The sequence below is a fragment of the Xenopus tropicalis genome, chromosome 2 (assembly GCF_000004195.4).
Source record: "Xenopus tropicalis strain Nigerian chromosome 2, UCB_Xtro_10.0, whole genome shotgun sequence".
Classification (NCBI taxonomy): Eukaryota; Metazoa; Chordata; class Amphibia; order Anura; family Pipidae; genus Xenopus; species Xenopus tropicalis.
Window position 1 is genome coordinate 41,957,752 of NC_030678.2, and position 20,050 is coordinate 41,977,801.

At 41.2% G+C, this 20,050-nt stretch overlaps 1 protein-coding gene across 2 annotated transcripts in view; it reads right to left on the reverse strand.

Annotated features, from left to right (window-relative positions):
• The window catches only part of septin4 (septin 4), a 44,323-nt gene extending 31,488 nt beyond the window's left edge, over positions 1-12,835 (reverse strand). The window contains exon 1 of one of the 2 annotated variants that reach the window (XM_004911767.4): positions 12,479-12,835. In XM_004911767.4, coding sequence (XP_004911824.1) covers positions 12,479-12,481 — 3 coding nt within the window. In that variant the 5' untranslated portion in view covers positions 12,482-12,835. Of the gene's footprint in view, positions 1-3,549; positions 3,619-12,478 lie in introns of those variants that run through there. The other variant, XM_002933607.4, reaches the window with a different exon arrangement.
• Between the last annotated feature and the right edge of the window lie 7,215 nt (positions 12,836-20,050).

The following is a 20,050-nucleotide window of genomic DNA, read 5'->3' on the forward strand; positions in this document are numbered from 1 at the left end:
CCTGACAAGAAGCTTCATTTATAAAGGTAGCATACAGGGTAGGTCTCCCAGAAGGAAGAATGGGATATTGTGAGACTATTATTGAATTCTGTAAACTGTCCTCCAGAGCAGGATTTTATTCTCATGCCTGTTTTATTTGGATTGTCTCAAACCCGGGGACTTATGGATTGTCCCTAACTGCCACAAATATGTGACAACTGTCTGCAGCAGTGTCAGGTGACAGCCACAAATATGCTGCAGATAAATTGAAGATAATTAAGTTTGTACTGATCTCTGCATTCTTACCAGAATTATACAGATATGCAATAATGACATGACAAAATGAAAAATAAAAAACTTACTATAGGGAATTGCAAACAGTATGTCGGCGCTATATTCCTTTGATTTTATTTTTCACTAGCTTCTTCTGAGGAGATTATAACATTACAAGATGCCTATAAGACACACAACATTAATGACAACAACATTAAAAATGACAAGAAATAGATACTTGTTAATGGCCAGGGTAAAAATGAAAAAAAAAAGGTATAGCCTTAAAAATACATTGTAGCCCTATTTTGGCTACCGCCAGATGCATTTAGTTATGTGTGGCGCTACAGGAGACCTGTGCCCCCGCTTACTTGGGGGAGCAGGTACACTTATGGTTGGCGTGCCTAAACCCAGGTTAGGGACAGGTTGAACTGTAACACCCCTCCCTGGGAAACTTCTCTGGGTTAATCCATGCAGTCCTCCTGTATGGACTCCCTGCAACTCCCGGGACCTTGCCCCCCTTGGGGTGGTTGCTTAACAGGCAGTTGAGGGTCCACTTTTTGAGGAATTGACCAGGAAACTGGAAGTGCTGGAAGTGAATACTGTATAACAGAATCTCTCTGATCTCTCTCTGGAAGCCTGTAGCTAACCTCTTACAGAGGGGGGTCCCAGGACTAAAACCTTACACAAAATGTGTGTCATCTCTTTTTATACTGCAGTACATCACCACCTAGTGGTTGCTGTTAGAACTACAGGGAAACTCCCTGTTCACACACAAACAGTTAGGACCACCCTTAGGTGTCCATATCCCATAAAGTCACCCTCTGGTGCCTGTCTAAAGGGGAACCCATCCTAAAGGGTCCCAAATATTTGGGATCCCTACAACATTTTAAGATCACAAAATTAATTTTTATTTCCACAGAAAGAATGCTATGAACACATTCTGTAAATAATTTTGTTGTCACAAAATTAATTTGTGCTCAAAATGTATTTCTAAAGACAGAAATAATGTTTATTACATTTTTTCACAAAATTCATTTGGAATCAAATAATACATTTTTGCATTTTGTGCTGACGAAATTTTATTTTGTCCTCATGAAAACCAGTATTAGATCACAAAATATAGTCAAAGCTTATTTACTAAGCTGGACATGTACACCTGCAATACAACATTCTTACTCAGAATTCTTACTTGCCTGTAGCAAAGACTACAGTGCAACTTGTTCCACATTTAAATCAGTCACAAGTTGCTAGGTAACTAGGTGCATCTCTCTCACATGAATAAGTGAAGATAATGGAGAGCTAAGAGTGCCCTTTAGGACCCATATACAGTACATTTATGCGTGTACCCATGCCTGGTTCAAGCTCAGCTTTGTGCCTTGAGCTTTCATAGGTTCAAGAGAACCCTTTACCTTTGCACCTTTTAGACCCTGTAGTTCCTGTGTGTGTGTTGTGAATATTAATAGGGGCATGCCATGGGATAACTACTGTACATTTATACTCTGGATATTCCGATAATAACTACTGTACATTCCATCCATAAGGCACCACTGTGGAATGCAGAGCAGCATACAAAACCAGATGCACTCTCTCTACTCCATTCTGTAAGTATAAAAACTTGCACTTGTGGCTGATGAGGGCTCAGTCCAATATGGAACACATGACACTTTGCAACTATTTTTTTTTGCACTTTGCTCTGGGGCGACCATTATAAACAAGCCCTTATGTTGATGTTGCTCTTTTTACATCCATTAACAACCATATGGATGTACTTTTGTGTCAGATTTACACACAGACTGAAATCTATCCTTGCTGTTATAGGAGCAAAATCCATACAAGCAGAATGTATTAAAACACCATTCTGTACATAACTTGAGTCACAGAAGACATGAATTTTTATTTGTGATATACCTGTATATCCTGCCAGTGATTCATACAGAATCCAAATCTACCTATAGTGCTTCAATTACCTCCTGTCACAATTGTTTTCTATCATATTTAATGTTATAGAACATGGATGCATAGATAACACTGAGAACATATAGGCACAAGCTAAATAGCTTATCCTCTCTTACTTTATGCCTCCCATCCCCCAGACAGAAAATGTCACTCAGCACTATTCGCGGCAGTTCCTGGTCATACAGTATTGATATATTAATGGATTAAATGTCCTTGTCCATGACCTTTACAATGCCTGATCTCATTAGCGGTGTTCAGATCCCTTGCTTCCTTCTATTAACCAGAGAGTGAGGCTGCAGGGTAGAGGCTAATAAAGCTTGCCCTCATCTAGCCTAACGTAGCTTCAGTGTACATTAGATACTGCTAAATGCAATGCTCAGTGCCACATGTCTCACCTTGCTGACTCCTAGTCTTCCCCATTCCCACTTCTTACATCTCATACTTCTCCTTTTAGACTATAAGCTCTTTTGGGGAGGGCCCACTTTCCTTTTGTATTAGTTCACATTTTTTTCTATATGTAATTTCTATGTTCAGTGTGTAGACCCATTTAATGTACAACTCTTCGAAATATGTTGGTGCTTTATTAATATGTATTATTATTAATAATAATAGAGGGGATGCCTTTTAGTGTTCAAGTCTAGGGGAAAGGGTTTAGCATGGTAAACCCAGTATGGAATTGGTTTGGGAGCCTGGGGGATGCATGTATCCCAAAAAAGGCAAGAGAAAGTTAATTTACAAGTCCATTATTATTATAGCTTTTGGTTAATTAGTGTTTTTATAACGTAACAGGTTAATAAAGAGATCTGCTACATCCTCCCTGCCATAACAGAACAATATTATTTCTTGCTTCTCTGACTTGTCAGCAAAGGCAGCATAAAAATGTATTTAAAATTACAATATCATGATGGTAAATTGGAGAAATAATTTATCAATGTATCTATATGACTCCACAAAGGGTATTGAAGGTGCCAATATCCTTGCAGAAAAGCAGAAATGATTGACTCTCTTGATTCATCTCCAACCCATAGTGACCAAGGGATGGACGATACAGCAGAGACAGAGTTTGCAGAATATTGCATAAAGCCCCTTGCTAAAGAACAATTCTTAAATAAGGAATGTTTAACTTATAGCCTATAGACACAGAAGTCGAACACATAGATACAATGGAAAAGATGCACCAAGCTGAGGTCACATTTTTAGGAAAAGTCTCTCAGATTCATAAATTATTCCATGAAGTGCCTTTAGTTAGGATTTTATTACTCTTATACAAAGAGACTCCATGCAATAATATAGAATTACTCAGTGCTCAGCAACAAGGGTTGAAAAGGATAAGACCCTCACCTGACTCTCATCCTCTGCCTCACTATAGGTCTCCTCACTGCTGCTCCTCTCCATTGTCAGATGCAGTGTCCCAGGGGATCATCAGTGCACATATATATATGGCTTCATCTCACAGCCTGGAGCAATACAGGCATCATGCCTCACTTTCCCTTCCCTGCCCTACAACACATGCCCCAAATCCATTCATGCATTATCTGACATGCCAGCAACTCCCACACCCACGACTGAACTACTTACTGCATTAAACAGAGGGAGCCCCTTTTAAATGCAAATAGAGTAACGTGGGTTTTTTTTGTGGTTTGGTGAACTTACTTTTGGGAGGAATATTTATGTGCAACTACCATTTGATGTTTTGGGGCAGATTTCCTGCTTGTTCTGTCAGAGAAGTGTAAATGAATTGACACATTTGTCAGTGCGGATAGATCAGTGAGTGACAGTGAGGTGGAATGTGCCACTCTGAACAGACAAACTCCTTTCTGTTTTGTGGGGCAATGCTAAGCTGTGACTACCCTCTGCCTTGTAACCATAAAAGCTTGCCAGGTTGTTTTTTTTTTCTTTTCCTTACATTTTTTAAAATACGTTTGCTTGATAAATGTCAAAAGTTTGAGCTCAGAAAACTCAAATTCGAGATCATGCAACAGTTTTTCTAAAACTGGCAGAGAAAAACACAAGCTGAACTTTAATAAATAGGCCCTTTAGAGTAATGTAGATGGTATATTCTGAATCAGTTTTAGTGCTTTATTATAACAAAGCAGATTAAAGGGAAAGATTCATGCAGAGCAATATTCTAAACAGGCAGCAATAACATTTTTTTAAAATATTTTGAAATGTCCATTTCAGCAACTTGGGCTTAGAATGTCAACTGCTATATGGTTGCTAGGATTTAATTACCCCAGCAACTTTATGGCAGCTAGGAAGAATCTGAAAAGAAAGATCAGCAAATAAACTGTCGGTGTGAGTGACCTTGACAACCAGATACTGTACAGGTTTCAGTTGGAAACTGGAAATATGTAGAGTAGAAACACCTGCAATTTGAAAACCAGTGTTTATGAAACTGATTCCAGTGTGGCCAGGAACAAGTATAAAAATCTAACCCCATATGTAATAAAAGGCAAAAGTTTTCCAGTAACCAATAGCAACCAATGCTTGCTTTTAGACAGGTGACCAGTAAATGTTTCCTGCTAATTGGTTGCTATGGGTTACTGCTCCTGGGCAAACTTACTGTCATTTATGACATTGTTGCGTACATACGCAGAGTAAGTAATCATTGTGTAGGACCAGTACACATACGATCCACACAGATGCAGGATAACTCACTCAACAATTCATTACAGCAAAGGTAGAACATGCACATCCAAGTCACAAATCAGTTATTTCTGGATACATCTCAGGCAAACATACAATCCAGTAGTTCCACCACACTCCAACTTGTCACAGACCAGCTTCACCCTCAGGGAATTTTCGCACCACATTCTGGTCCTAGCAGTCCGGACTGTTTTCCTGCCAAAGGCTCTTCCCTCTAGTCCCTGCACTATCTCTCAGTTCCTGACTAGGTTTTCTGGCTATTAGTTTGCCAAGCGGAAGCGTGATGAAAGCAGAGGAGCTGTGTTCCCATAACAGAGAATGTCTGACTTATTTTTAGTCGGGGGCTTTGCACATGCACCTTCTGCCTAATCATGCCTCACTTCGTTTGCCCGAGCCATTAGGTGGGCGGGAAGTATTATTCTTTCCGTCCGCTAGCTGGAGCCTAACCAAGGCAATCAATGGCACTGCACCCACACACTTCAGCACCTTTTTTCTGTTTGATTTGTGCACCCTGGATGGGTGTCATAGTCCTTCGGGCTTGACCCCAGGCCAAGACTAACACGGACTCCCCCTAGCTGCAAGGTGAAGGGGAGTCCAACGACCTGGTGGGGCTTGCCCTAGCTTCGGCGAAGGTGGTCCTACCCGCCCATGCTGTTCGTTGGCGGATGCCTTGGACACATGAGCATCGGAGCCCATGCCTTCGGGTTGGACTCACTGGCGATGATTCAATATCATCTTGACTATGGCTTAGCCACTGCTCTTAAGCCCTACCTCCTTGTTGGGGTACATGCTAACCATACTAGGTTGCCTGACTACCTGGAGTATCTAGTACTCCCTACAAGGGAGATCCTTCCTGTGTAACTCTTTGTTGGAAAGAACCCTGACTTGGGCGTGTCACCCCATTTAATACTCTCTATTCCCTCTAGTGACTGGTGTCAGCATTACACCCTTCTCCTATAACTGGCGCACCAGTGGCCCCTAGTGGCCTAACTGCAAAATAACATATTTCCTATAATAATTATTATTTGCATGTATTTAACCCTATACTGGGGAACTATCAATAATTTGGGGCACCCTCACGGTCCACCCCCCTACAAGCTTTACATGAAATCTGAACCTTTAAAAACATATTCCAAGATATATTTTGCTGATCTATAATTCCCTTATGCCTTTAGAGATCACCCTCTTTGTTCTTGGGCCATTGTTTTTGAATAGGAGAAGATTGAGGAGCAAGAGGGCTTGCTACTTTTCTACACCACAATTAGCAGGCCGTGACAAACACTGTCTTTACTTTCCATGAATCTGAAAAGCCAGTCAGCAACATTGACACTGGTATTAGGGAAATCCTATAATCCTCTTTGCATAGTACTAGGATTTAATTGCCACGAATGCTCCACTTTAAGCAAGTATCTGATCATGTGACACATTACAGCGTCACCTGGATTTTTTTCACCTATGTATTAACTTTGTTGCCTACTATCTGCTACTGGTTTCACTATGGTTATTGCAACTAACCTGAATTTTTATTATAATTTGTACAGGGTCAAATACATTATTTATACAAATAGGTGGGAGCTCTGTTCATGGTTCCGAAAAGGGACATAGATACTGTTATTGTACATGGGCAGTGACCCTGTTTGGATATGCCTGCAGGACAATAAAGGGTAACAAAAGCTCTGTAATTATCTATAAATCAATACTTCTGGGTTGGAGTGCAATCTCCTACCACTTTGGGGTAGATATATATCCTGGGGTTGACACTAAAGGTGGCCATACACGGACCGATTTTTTACTTACAAACGACCGATTCCCGAACGATCCGATGCTATCGTTAAGTTATCGTATAGTTGGTGGTGTACGAACGATCGTCGGCCCACTAAACGAGCCGACATTATCGTCCCCAAAATCGATCGGCCAGGTTTAAAAATTTTGGTCGTTTAACGATAAAATCTGCCAGTTGGTGTGAGTGTCAGACATTTGTCTTTCAACGATTGTTCTCTGCGCATGTCACGATTGCCAGCAACGACATCGATCGTACGTAGATGTACGATCGTAGGTATTTTACGATAATGATGCGACAAAATCTTTCCCGAATTATCGTTGCCCGTGGATGGCATATCGTATGGGAACTCGATCGCCATACGATCGTTTGTCGATATAATCGTTCATCGCACAACGAGCGAAATCGCCTCGTGTATGGCCACCTTAAGGGGTCCACACAGAGAGGTGACCAGCAGTTAAAGTTGAAATGTCCAAGCAAAAAAGAAATGTTAATATGTAATTAAAATGACAACTGGATATTTAAACTTATAGTAATAATAGGCTTATTTGGAATATATCATGCTATTATCTCTTTAACAAGTAAAATGTATGACCCAGCCTTAAATTCAGCTATTGCTATGCTTCCTTCCACCCACAAAACATGCCAGTGGCTTATGCTGCAGTATTTGTATTGCTGCAGTGATACCAGTTCTTGTGTAGAAATATAACTCACCAGTTCAAATATAACAACCAACATATTCTCTTTAATCTCATACAGCCACTATGTTAACAATAGTCTCATATCACTGCAATGCAGGCTAATATACATTAGGTCTATTGCAGTAGTGCCTAATAAATACAGTATTTTTATATGTACTGTGCTGGACTATTTATTAACTATATTGTATTTTGAAACTTTCTTAATAAATCTGTTTGGTTGATTCTGAATACCTTCTGAATATTAAAGACAATGCCTAATGTTTTGCAATCTTCCTCTTTTCAAATCCCGGTCATACTGCATCATCTGCATTGTGAGCAACAGCATAGATGTCACACAGCTGTCACAGCACAAATGTATTGCAGGTATGGGAATCTTTTATCCAGAATGTTTGGGGCCTAGGGATTTCCTGATAAGTGGTTTTTCCATATCTGGGGCACAATATCTTAAGACTACAAGGCTTTGGCACCCGGGGTGTACTGTCCACCCACCACTGCCCCCAGTTGGAGAGCGGTAAATAAAAAGACTTTCTCTTTGTTTAGATACTTCTGAATGACATGCACGGATAGGGTTGCCACCTCTCATGCCCGGGAACACTGGGCAGGGAGGCGGGCCATGGCGTCTCAGCGGCGGGCCATGATGCAGCGATTGCCAGTCGCCACATCAATTTAGAGAATCCTGCCTGGTTTTCCAAATTGAGAAAACCGGGCAGGTAGTTTTGATCCGTACAGTTTTACCGAAAACCTGGCTGTCCAGGTCAAAACCGAACAGGTGGCAACCCTATACACAGAGCACTGACAGGTGCTCCCTGAGCATATTGGCACTGGGGTCCTTTCTTTCACCACTCCTTGCGCATCAGGAGCATTGCTTTCTATTTTGCAGTAATGGAATGATGACAAGTATTATTTTCACCACTGTTCTTCATTCCATCTGTCATAGGCCTTATACAAGTACCGAATAAGGATTAATGTCAAATTACTCAGAGTACTATTTGAAATGTTGTTAATTATCTTTACTTTTCATGATGCAGTTTTGCATTGCTAATATGATTTTCAATCATGGCAGCTAGCAGTGTCACTGGATGCTTCTCTGTCTTCCCTTCTAGTCAGCTGCCAACTTTAAAGTCTAATCCCTATATATGATAAAAGACATTAAAGAGGTTGTTCACCTTTTAAATAACTTTTAGTATGATGCAGAGTGGTATTCTGAGAAAATATGCAATTGTCTTCATTTTTATTATTTACAATTTTTATTATTTAGCTTTTCGTTCAGCAGTTCTCAGGGTTGGATTTTAAATATGTGGGCCCCATGGCTCCACAACCCCTCCGCCCACCCTGTGTGCTTACACCCCCACCCCCCCTTCCCCTCTAGGCACTCGCAGTCCCCACCCCTGGTGCTAGACACACCCCCTTACCAATTGGCTGCACTGGGGACTGGACGGGCGGGAGATTTAAGTCCTCAGTGTGGCATGCCTCCCCCAAACTTTGCAGTCCTAGGCCTGGGCCTTTGTGGTCTGCCCACAATCCAGGCCTGGGTGTTTTACAGGATGGAATTTTAGCAGCTATATTGTTGCTATAACCTAGCAACGAGGCAGTGGTTTGAAACTGGAATATGAATGTAGGAGGGTCGAAGATAAGCAATACAAAGTAAGAATAACAATTACATTGTATCCTCACAATAGATTTTTGGCTTCTGAGGTCAGTGACCCCCCGTTCGAAAGTCAAAAGAGGAAGGAAATTCAAAAACTATAAAAAATGAATACCAATAAAAAAGTAGCTAAGAATAGGCTATTCAATAACATATTAAAATTTAATCTGAAGGTGAACCACCCTTTTATGTTTGCCCAAGAGCAGTGACCTATAGCAACCAACAGTGAACAGGTGACTATAAAATGCTTACAGTGATTGGTTGCTATGTTTTACTGCACCAGGGCAAAGTTAGTGTCTATAGGAGCTGACTAGGAAGGGGGCATCACAAGTCACCCCTGCTGGCCACCATGGCAGTACATAGCTGCTGCTAAAAATCATTGTATGTAAATATCATTGAATGGAAATAACAAAAGTGCTCAGAAGAGAGCTCTAGGCAATTGTACATGATTTTGTGGATGGCTTTAGATCCCCTTTAAACAGAAGCTAATAAAAAGTTGAAACCGAGAACTTTTTTAAACTTGTTTGAACACTAATGTAACTTGCTTAGCAGCTGTCACCATAGACATATATTACATATTTATGGGGAATAATGTACCTCCTATTGTATAATCTATAGATAATGGAAGTCACTGAACATGAAAGAGCCGTGGATTGCCATAATGTTACACTGCAGTTTATGAATATGTTTTTATCAGAGTGCAGTTATAACTTTTTCCTTTAGGTACGATGTGGCAATGATTATTTTTGGATTACATTTCAACGTTCATACATTAAAATCTGTTTAAAGCTGCCTATACTCAGACATCCTTGTTTAGTGAGGCCACAAAATGAGCAGATCATTATGTAAGAATGTTTGGGCTAATTCAAATGTGTGACCCCTGGGCCTGTATAGTTCATTCCTCTGCACTCTTTCTAACTCATCAATATTCTTCTTTAGAATTGTGGCCAGGGTCAGACTGGGCCACCGAGGAACTGATGAAAGCCGGCGAGCCCCGGCCCAGACCCAATCCCTGTCCCCCGGCAGCCGGTGTCCCTCCCCTGACGTGTTGCTTCACTTACGCACGCTCAGGGGAGGATGTTGGGCAGATGGTGAGGGCCCCTGCGGTGGGTTAGGGGGGCGCGGAAGGACACCTTGGGAGGTTTGGGGCCCCTGGGGCAGCAGCCCCAGTGGGCCCTGCAATGTCCTTTTTATGCAACACAGCACTTTATTTGCTTTCATACCCACTGACTGACACTGACTAGAGTTACCCAGTTTGTTATCTACAAAAATAATAATCAGGAACATTCCATGTGGTACTGTATCAAATAATTTAGCAAATAAAAGTAGATCACATCCACTGCCATCTCACAGTCTAGGTTCCTGTCATCTCATCATAAAAGGCAATCATTTTTGTCTGGCAAATTCTGTTATGCCTAAAATCATCCCGGCACACACTCAATATTATTGCGATTTAATACTGATGTCTAGCTAACAGGCCTATAGCTTTCAGGCTGAGAATGGAATCCCTTTTTGAACAAGGTGACCAACACAGCAGCAGAGCATTAACCAGAAACTACTTTTTACAGGTCTGGGCCCTTTTTCCACTGGTTTAGGGAATGGCTTTTTGTCATTTATTTATAACTGTATCCACTTTTATGCACTGTAATGCAATGCAGTAATATTTTTATGCCAGTATAATATTTCACGTGGTAGGCCCTGGTGGGATACTGTGATTAAATGTAACAACTATTGATAATCACTAAGGCAGACAAGCAAAGTAGTAAAGTAAAGTTTTGTTGTCAAAATGTATCCTTGTACTTAAAGGGGTAGTTTACCTTTAAACTAACTTTTAGTATGATATAAACATTGCTATTCTAAGCCAATCTGCAATTGATCTTCATTATTTATGTGTACTTTTTGAACTATTTAGGTTTTTGTTCAGCAACTCTCTAGTTTGAAATTTCAGCAGCTACCTGGTTGCTAGGGTACAAACAAACCTAGCAATCAGGCAGTGGTGTGAATGAGAGGCTGGTATTCAAATAGGAAAGGGCCTGAATACAAAGATAAGGAATAAAAAGTGACAATTACAATAAAACTGTAGCCTCACAAAGCAATAGATTTTTACTGCCAGGGTCAGTGACCCCCATTGGGGAATAAAGACCAATTAAAAAGTTGCTAAGAATTGGCCATTTTATAGCATTCTAAAAGTTAATGTAAAGGTAAACCACCCCTTTAAAAAAACAACACTCCTTCTCTGAAAATCTGCATAGTGGCAGCTACCATATTGTTTGTCACAAGTGTCACAATGCTGGGGCCTATATTCCCAGGTGAATTTGTAGTGATCAACTGACATTTGTGTTCCCAAAAATCCCATAATCTGGCAGATGCAAGCTCACAAATTGTTTGCTGCCCTCACTGTATCTATATTACAAGTGTTTGCTTTAAAGAGAATTTTGCATGGATCGGTCAAAGCAAAGGGGGAATTGTCAACTTCTCACAATTGATTTAATTAACTTTACAAATGATATTGGATTATGTTGAGACATTATGGAAGGTTTAAATCCTACACAGGAGCAAACAGGACTCCCTGTGAAGTTATATTGCCCAGCACCTCTTGGTTGGAGTTTTGAGTTAGCAAACAGGTTTCTGTAACATTATAGACACCTGTTATATTTATATTTGCTTGAAGCACTCACTGATCAGCATCAACCCATAAACTGGGCAGGCTGGTAGGGGTTCAAAATTCTCCCGCTCTACTGAGCAGACTGCATGGTGCTGTAGCACTTGCCCATAGACTGGTGATCACAGTTTTTCCCTATTTTGTGGAATGTTGCAATTTTTTTTGCCATTATTTTTAATTTTTACTCCCGTCCTCAAAATTACAAACAGTAAGTAGGAATTGCTTGTGGTCACTGAGAGATTACAATCTACATGTTGCAACATAAAATGCTTTTCCAAGATGGATAAACATCATTTGTATGTTGAATGCTGAATAATTCCTGTCATGCACAGACCTTTCTTTTTACCTACAACCCATCCTGCCGGGCAGCAATGACTTGAATTTCTCCTTTTAAGATACATACCCTGTCTGCCAAACACAATTAAGGGGCAATTAGAAATGTAGCAGTTTATCGACAGTCTGCTATGGTATACGGCATACTTAATGCTTCCTGTTTCCCCTAAATCTGAATCTATAATTATCTTTGTTGGTATAATAAAAATGACACAATCTCTAGAGGTCCTTGTAGTCTCACTAAAGCCAGGTATTACTTGTACCATTCTTCCCTGTGCCCCGAATAAAGAACTGAATCAGTTGGCTACGCTAGTAACCCTCTGCCCCATTAGAAGGTTTAACACTGTTAATCCCAATTCCTTCTCTGCACTCTACAAGGACAGAAGAAGCAGGATTAGCAATGTTGTATCTTTAAGGAACAGTCTCTTCTCTCAGTAAGGCTAATATAGATCCCCCACTAGTGTAGGAAACAAATAAGTAGTGACAGAAGAAGTCGTCCTTACCATTTGCTGCAGTGTGAGGGCTCACCCCTCTCTGTGTCTTTTCCTGCACCTCTCTCTGCTTCTGGCAGCTCCTGTGTCCCTCTACCAATGTACGTCACTAGTTCTACTCTTGCTCCTTACTCTACCTCCTCATCTCTGCTTCTCATCCCTTGCATATGCAGCAGATATTTGCAGATACAATACTTTGTAGGTCTACGGTAGAGCCGGCATTCCCTGCCATCACTCTCTTTATTCATGTAGAACTCTGTCCTCTGCATATGTGTCAGTCTCTAGTGGTGCTGATTAGCTGGGGGCAGGGAGGCATGCTTGCTGTATGGATTGCTGAGTCTGTGGCTTGGCTCCAGGTCAATGCCAGCTGCTTCCATTCCTGCCTGTCTTGCTTTCAGTCCTAATGCAGATCATCCCTCATTCTGCAAGATGCAAATCCTGCTCCAAAGCATTGAAATTCACAGTGACCTACAGACGGAGGGAGAACTCAATGCTGCAGAATCTAGAAACTAATGGGCACTATGGTTACAGGGCATTTCTCTGCATCAGGAATAAAGGTTTTTGTTAAGTACTATTTTTAGGGAATAATATACAGGATTTCTTAATACAGTAGAGTGGTACCCTTTGCAGTTTAATAAACACAAAGCTCACAATATGAACCCTTTTAGTAGCTACATGACACTGTAACACAACACAGTTTGATCTGTTCTCCATGAACTAATCAGATTGCAATAGGGAGCAGTAACAGTGCACAGTATTAGGCTGGCATTAAAGTGAGCATTTTACCAACTTTGTAGTGTTGGGTTTTATGCTTTAAAGATGATCGCTGCACCATAAATCACCGTGGTCTTGGTGTCACTTAACGTTATGGTTCGTAGTATTATTCTGCTCTATGCTTGATCACTGTAAAATATAATTGGTTGCTAACAAGAAAAATGTTCACAATGCGAATAATCACATTGCAAACAATTTAGCCTTTGCGCTAATGTCATATACCTTTTGCAAACCCTTTGCACCTAATATGACAGTAGGATTGAGATTGAATTTTTAACTTGCGCCAGTGCGCAGTTTATGTAATAAAATTTCCGAATGAAACTGTTGTTTTGAGGATAACAATTACTCCACCTTCAAGTTCTTAAACATTAAACATTAGCAATGTACAAATAAAATTCACAATGCAATAACAGTCTAATGCAAAATAACATTGCAAAGTACAAATTTTTATTCTTATTTGTGCGCAATTTTTTCTGTTTATGAATTTTGTTACATTTCCCCCTTAGTGCTGGGGGAGACACTACACTTTTTTATGCTGGGGTCACTGTAACATTTTATTCTGGGGATTACTGTATCATTTGATGATGAGATATCTGTACCATTATATGCTGGAGGTCACAAAATCAATTTATGTTGGGTTCAGTGTACCATTTTATACTGAGGGCATTGTTTTTAGCATTTGAATTTTTATTGACTGATTGGCCACATTACACCATAGACACGCATAAACTGCAAGGATACATGAATGGCTCAGCACATTTAAGAGTAAATAAATTACAGTCAGACTTACGGCTCTTACATATGGATTGTTTCTGTCTATAAATGCATGCTGCGCAGTAATGTTCCCTGTAATTCCTTCTCGCCTATGCGCGCACATTTTAAACTTGTATGCGCATTTTTAAAAACTGTGTGCTAGGGTAAAATTAAGTGTTTTCATGCAAAGTTCTTTATGTGTACCACAATTTGTTGTGTGCGCTGGCCTCAAAATTTGGGCGCATACAGGAGCCCTAAGCTTAGAGGGAGCATTACTGAGCACACCAAAATGCATCCGTTTTTTTAATTGTAACTAAGTACATTTCTGTAAATTTAGGTTGCGTAAATTAAAAAAGCAATGATACACTGCTACAATAAAAGGCAAATCATAGATCCCATAAGTACATTAGGTGTGCTAAAAATGCCCTTATATGCCAATATATATGTGCAAGGGTGGGTGCTGAGTGTGTGTTATTCAGTTGGGAAGGGACTGTGGCTGTGGGATAGCAGGTATAGTAGGGAGAGATGGTGCCTATAGTAACAGTGGGGATGATATCCTCTGGGAAGGGACTGTGGCTGTGGGATAGCAGGTATAGTAGGGGGAGATGGTGCCTATAGTAGCAGTGGGGGGATAATAGCCTCTGGGAAGGGGCTGTGGGATAGCAGGTATAGTAGGGTGAGATGGTGCCTATAGTAACAGTGGGATAATAGCCTCTGGGAAGGGCTGGCTGTGGGATAGCAGGTATAGTAGGGAGAAATGTTGCCTATAGTAACAGTGGGGATAATAGGCCTCTGGGAAGGGACTGTGGCTGTGGGATAGCAGGTATAGTAAGGAGAGATGGTGCCTATAGTAACAGTGGGATAATAGCCTCTGGGAAGGGACTGTGGCTGTGGGATAGCAGGTATAGTAGGGAGAGATGGTGCCTATAGTAACAGTGGGGGGATAATAGCCTCTGGGAAGGGACTGTGGCTGTGGGATAACAGGTATAGTAGGGAGAAATGTTGCCTATAGTAACAGTGGAGATAATAGCCTCTGGGAAGGGACTGTGGCTGTGGGATAGCAGGTATAGTAGGGAGAGATGGTGCCTATAGTAGCAGTGGGATAATGGCCTCTTGAAATGGACTGGGACTGTGGGATAGCAGGTATAGTAGGGAGAGATGGTGTCTATAGTAGCAGTGGGATAATGGGCTCTTGAAATGGACTGGGACTGTGGGATAGCAGGTATAGTAGGGGGAGATGGTGCCTATAGTAGCAGTGGGATAATAGCCTCTGGGAAGGGACTGGGGCTGTGGGATAGCAGGTATAGTAGGGAGAGAGGGTGCCTATAGTAGCAGTGGGATAATAGCCTCTGGGAAGGGACTGGGGCTGTGGGATAGCAGGTATAGTAGGGAGAGATGGTGCCTATAGTAGCAGTGGGGATAATAGTCTCTGGGAAGGGACTGTGGCTGTGGGATAGCAGGTATAGTAGGGAGAGATGGTGCCTATAGTAGCAGTGGGATAATAGCCTCTGGGAAGGGACTGTGGCTGTGGGATAGCAGGTATAGTAGGGAGAGAGGGTTCCTATAGTAACAGTGGGGTTAATAGCCTCTGGGAAGGGACTGTGGGATAGCAGGTATAGTAGGGAGAGATGGTGCCTATAGTAACAGTGGGGATAATAGCCTCTGGGAAGGGACTGTGGGATAGCAGGTATAGTAGGGAGAGAGGGTTCCTATAGTAACAGTGGGATAATAGCCTCTGGGAAGGGACTGGGGCTGTGGGATAACAGGTATAGTAGGGAGAGATGGTGCCTATAGTAGCAGTGGAGATAATACCCTCTGGGAAGGGCCTGTGGCTGTGGGATAGCGTGTATAGTAGGGAGAGATGGTGCCTATAGTAGCAGTGGGAATATTAGCCTCTGGGAAGGGACTGTGGCTGTGGGATAGCAGGTATAGTAGTAGATTGTGTCTATAGTAGCGGTGGGATAACTGACCACTGACCATCATTTTCAATCCTGGCAGGGGAGGAGGGACTAAAACAATTGATGTTACAAATTGTAACAGCTTACAGACAGTTGTGATGTTACTTTCCTTATTGACATCGCATGTGCAGGGAATTGTGGGATTGGGAGGATGCAGGCTGAAGGCTGAGGTCAACTACTGTTACATTTTATTTGATTCTTAAAGTAGTCAGCCAGAAACTGGGGATCGGGTTTAGGTAACTTTTCCAAACCATATTAGATAAAAAGTGATGAAAAAGTTGCATATTTTTTTATTGATGTATTTTGCAAAGTTGCTTGAAATTATGTTTAATTTCAAAAAAGCTCAAGTTGTGTTTGGGTGGAGTTTCCCTTTAAGATAACATCTTTACTTCCCTCAAACTGACTATGAAGTATTTGTGCATAATGTTAGTACATATAAGGAATAAGTACACATTCACACTGATACTGTATTCTCTTCTGGATGGGACTGTGAGGGAGAATGTTGTTTTCCCACCATATATCCAATAAGCAATACTTATATTTGTCTCCTTCTCTGATGAACTGATATCTTGTTTATTTTAATGAACTTCTGTTTTTTATTGATATTGATTTATCATGAATTGAATTAGGGATGCACCAAATCCAGTACAGGTATGGGACCTGTTATCCAGAATGCTTGGGACCTGGGGTTTTCTGGATAAGGGGTCTTTTGGATTCCCTTAATAATTTGGAACTCCATAACTAAGTCTGCTAAAAATCATATAAATATTGAGTAAACCCAATAGGGTTGTTTTGCCTACAATAAGGCAAAAAATCAGAATTATCTGCTTATAATGGAGTCTATGGGAGATGGCCTTTCCATAATTCGGAACTTCCTGTATAACGGATTTCCGGATAAGGGATCCCATACCTGTGTTTGGTTTGGGATTCTGCCTTTTTCAGCAGGAGTCGGCCGACTCCGTGCCTCTGGTCAAACCGAATTCGAATCACATAAACACGGAAATCGAAACTTTTTTACCGCTAATAGTTCTCCTAAAATCTTCCTTGTCCTAATTTGCATATACAAATTAGGATTTGCACCAAGGGTTTGGGGTTCAGCCGTATCTGTTTTGTGTGTGGGTATTAAATTGTTAACTAAAAAGGAGCCATTTACATTTTTATTTATAACTCCAAAGCGGGTATCATTAGCCTCCATCTCCCCCAAACTGGTTGTAGGGAATGATTAGAACTGATGTCAGCCTTCCATGTGATTGGAAAGAAAACCCGCAGTGTATTGGAGCCAGGACACTTTAAAACTGATTATTGGACGATGGTGAGGATTTTTTTGGGGGAAGCTTTCTTTCTTTTGAAGAACATATCATTTTATAAGGATATATGACAGATAGGGTCCCGTTTACTAATGTTCCCATTTTGATCAGATCTCTCTACAGAGGGAGCAGATGCGTGAGAGTGTCAGCAATGGTGACCCTGGTCTGTAGCTTCAAAACTAAACATTTTAAATATTACAAAAATGGTTTATGCTGAGAGGGGCTGTCCAAATTGCAACTATGGTCTGAAGGTGAACATCCCCTTTAACAGCCAGCCACAATTATTCTGGCCAATACATTAGGAGGCGGCTCAGCTACCGGTGAAGCTCCTGCTTTCCTGTCACTCTCTGCATTGTGGTCCCTGGTGCAAGATCTTGGTGTCACACACAGAGCTGCCACTTGGGTATCACAGCCTGTTGTACCTCACCAACAATGTGCTAGTCAAATAAAATAACACACGACACATACAGATTACTGGGACAAACATTTATTTTATCCAGAATGATTGTTTTATCCAACAATTGTCCTGTAGCAGATCCTTCATTAGTTCTGAGTCAGAATATATATTTATATTTTCCAGTACCACAAAATGGCAAACCTAAGAGTACAACCACATATAAAAAAAGAATTGCCTTCAAAAATATCCTCCAAAAGCTCTTCTCTCTGTACATTCAGTCTGCAGAATATAAAGCTGAAATGGGAAACTCCCAGTACCCTGCAACTCAAAAGGGAGTTGTACTGATATTTAGCAACAGTGTGATTTGACATGATATCCATCATAATGTAAATGTGTGAAAGTTTGATTTTATTGTATCTCCAGGTTTTTGTTGTAACATTAAAGACATATAAAGTCCAGGGATGGAAGAGCAAGTCTGGCCCATGTATAGCAGACAGCCCAGTGCATCTATATGTTAGTGATACACTATCCTGTGTGTATAAGACACACTATCTGGGTGCATTGCATGTTTAAATGAGTACCAGTAATTAACAATACTTGACTCAATTGTATGACAGTCCCTTGTGCAGCAGAACATGTATGTGGCACTAAAAACAAAGGCCTCATGCACAGAACTTTCATATGATTCTGAGGTGACTTGATTGTACCGATGTAATTACATTGTGCTGCCCCCTCCCCGGCAAAAGAATCTAGAGGGGCCCAGCGCCCACTGCAACCTGTACCCTCCGCCGCTCCCCGACTGCAACCTGTAGCCACCCCTCCCAGCCTGCTTGCACCCCCCGCCAACTCACTCTCAGGTTGGAGAGGGGCCGGAGTCTGCTTCCTCTGCATGATCAAGTTAGATATTGTAAATAATTAAATGACAGCCAGTTGTACTCCAAATGCAGACACAATGATTCTTACACAAAGTGCACTCTGAGCACTGAAAAGCATCACAGATTACTTGCAAGTTCATTTTAACTCAGTATGTCACTTCATCAGTCCAATTTGTATACACAGGTTGGAGTACTTTTCCTTTAAAGGAGAAGGAAAGGCAAAGTCACTTGGGGGTGCCAAAATGTTAGGCACCCCCAAGTGACTTAAATCGCTTACCTCGTACCCCGTGCTGGTGCCCCTGTTAGGAGAAAAGCACCAGCCCGGGGTACCTGTAGTGAGCACTTCCTTCTTCCCTTTGCGAAAATGCCAGCGGTCGGTGCATGTGCAGTAGAGTGAAAAGCCATCTTCTCTGTTAAAGTTCCATTATTCACTCTACTGCACATGCGCGCGCAGGGAACCAGGAAGGAGGAAGCGCTCGCAGCTACCCCGGGCTGGTGCTGTTCTCTCCGTACAGGGGCACCAGCCCGGGGTACAAGGTAAGCGATTGAAGTCACTTGGGGGTGCCTAACATTTTGGCACCCCCAAGTGACTTTGCCTTTCTTTCTCCTTTAAAGGAACAGTAAAACCAAAAAATAAAAATACTTTATAATGTACTGTTAAATGTTGTGCAGACAACTATGGATATGTGCTATGGGTGCAGCCATTTAAGCTGGGAAAAAGGAGAAAAGGCACAGGGTACATAGCAGATAACAGTTAAACTCTGTAGAATACAATGGTAATCTATAAAATGTATCTTCTATTTAACGTGCCTTTTTTCAGTTTGAATTGTTACCTCCATGGTTACACGCAGCTTTGTTTAATAGACTATAGTAGGGTTTCTGGAAATACAAACAAATCATTTGATGATCATTTGAGGAGACTGCCTCATACAGATACAAATAAACAAAAGGAATTCTGAGAGTGAATTGCAAACAAACTTGTAAAACTCCTATCCTGGCTTCTGCTTTAAAACCCAGTGGGTGAGCTCCCCTATTTGCAACACAGACAGGGACCTGAGAGGATCTATAGGGAGCTCCAATAAAGGGCCATTTTTACAGATAGTATTATTTTTTTGAAACCTGCACCATATATTATTCATAATTGCCTAAAGATTATACGTTTTTAAGTTTATCCAATATATCTCCTTTAAAACGCTAGATCCTGATGTTACTTAAACCCCGTGAGAGTTCCCAAACTCATATGGTTTCTTCATTCGAATACCACCCTTCGTGCAGATCAGGTATTTTTTTCTTGACAAACAACTCGACACCTAAAACCTGTTGAACTTTCCATTTTTTTTGTCAGGAAGAAAAAACCCCAATCAGGCAAGAGTTTGGGAACTCTCACTGGGTTTTAGTAACTGAATGCTCCAGCCCAATGGCTCAAACATTCTTAAATCAGCCCCTAAAACACGTTGTTCTGTCTAGAAATGATTTTATCCCACTCCCTAGAATATTAATTCCAAACACAAGATCCAAGA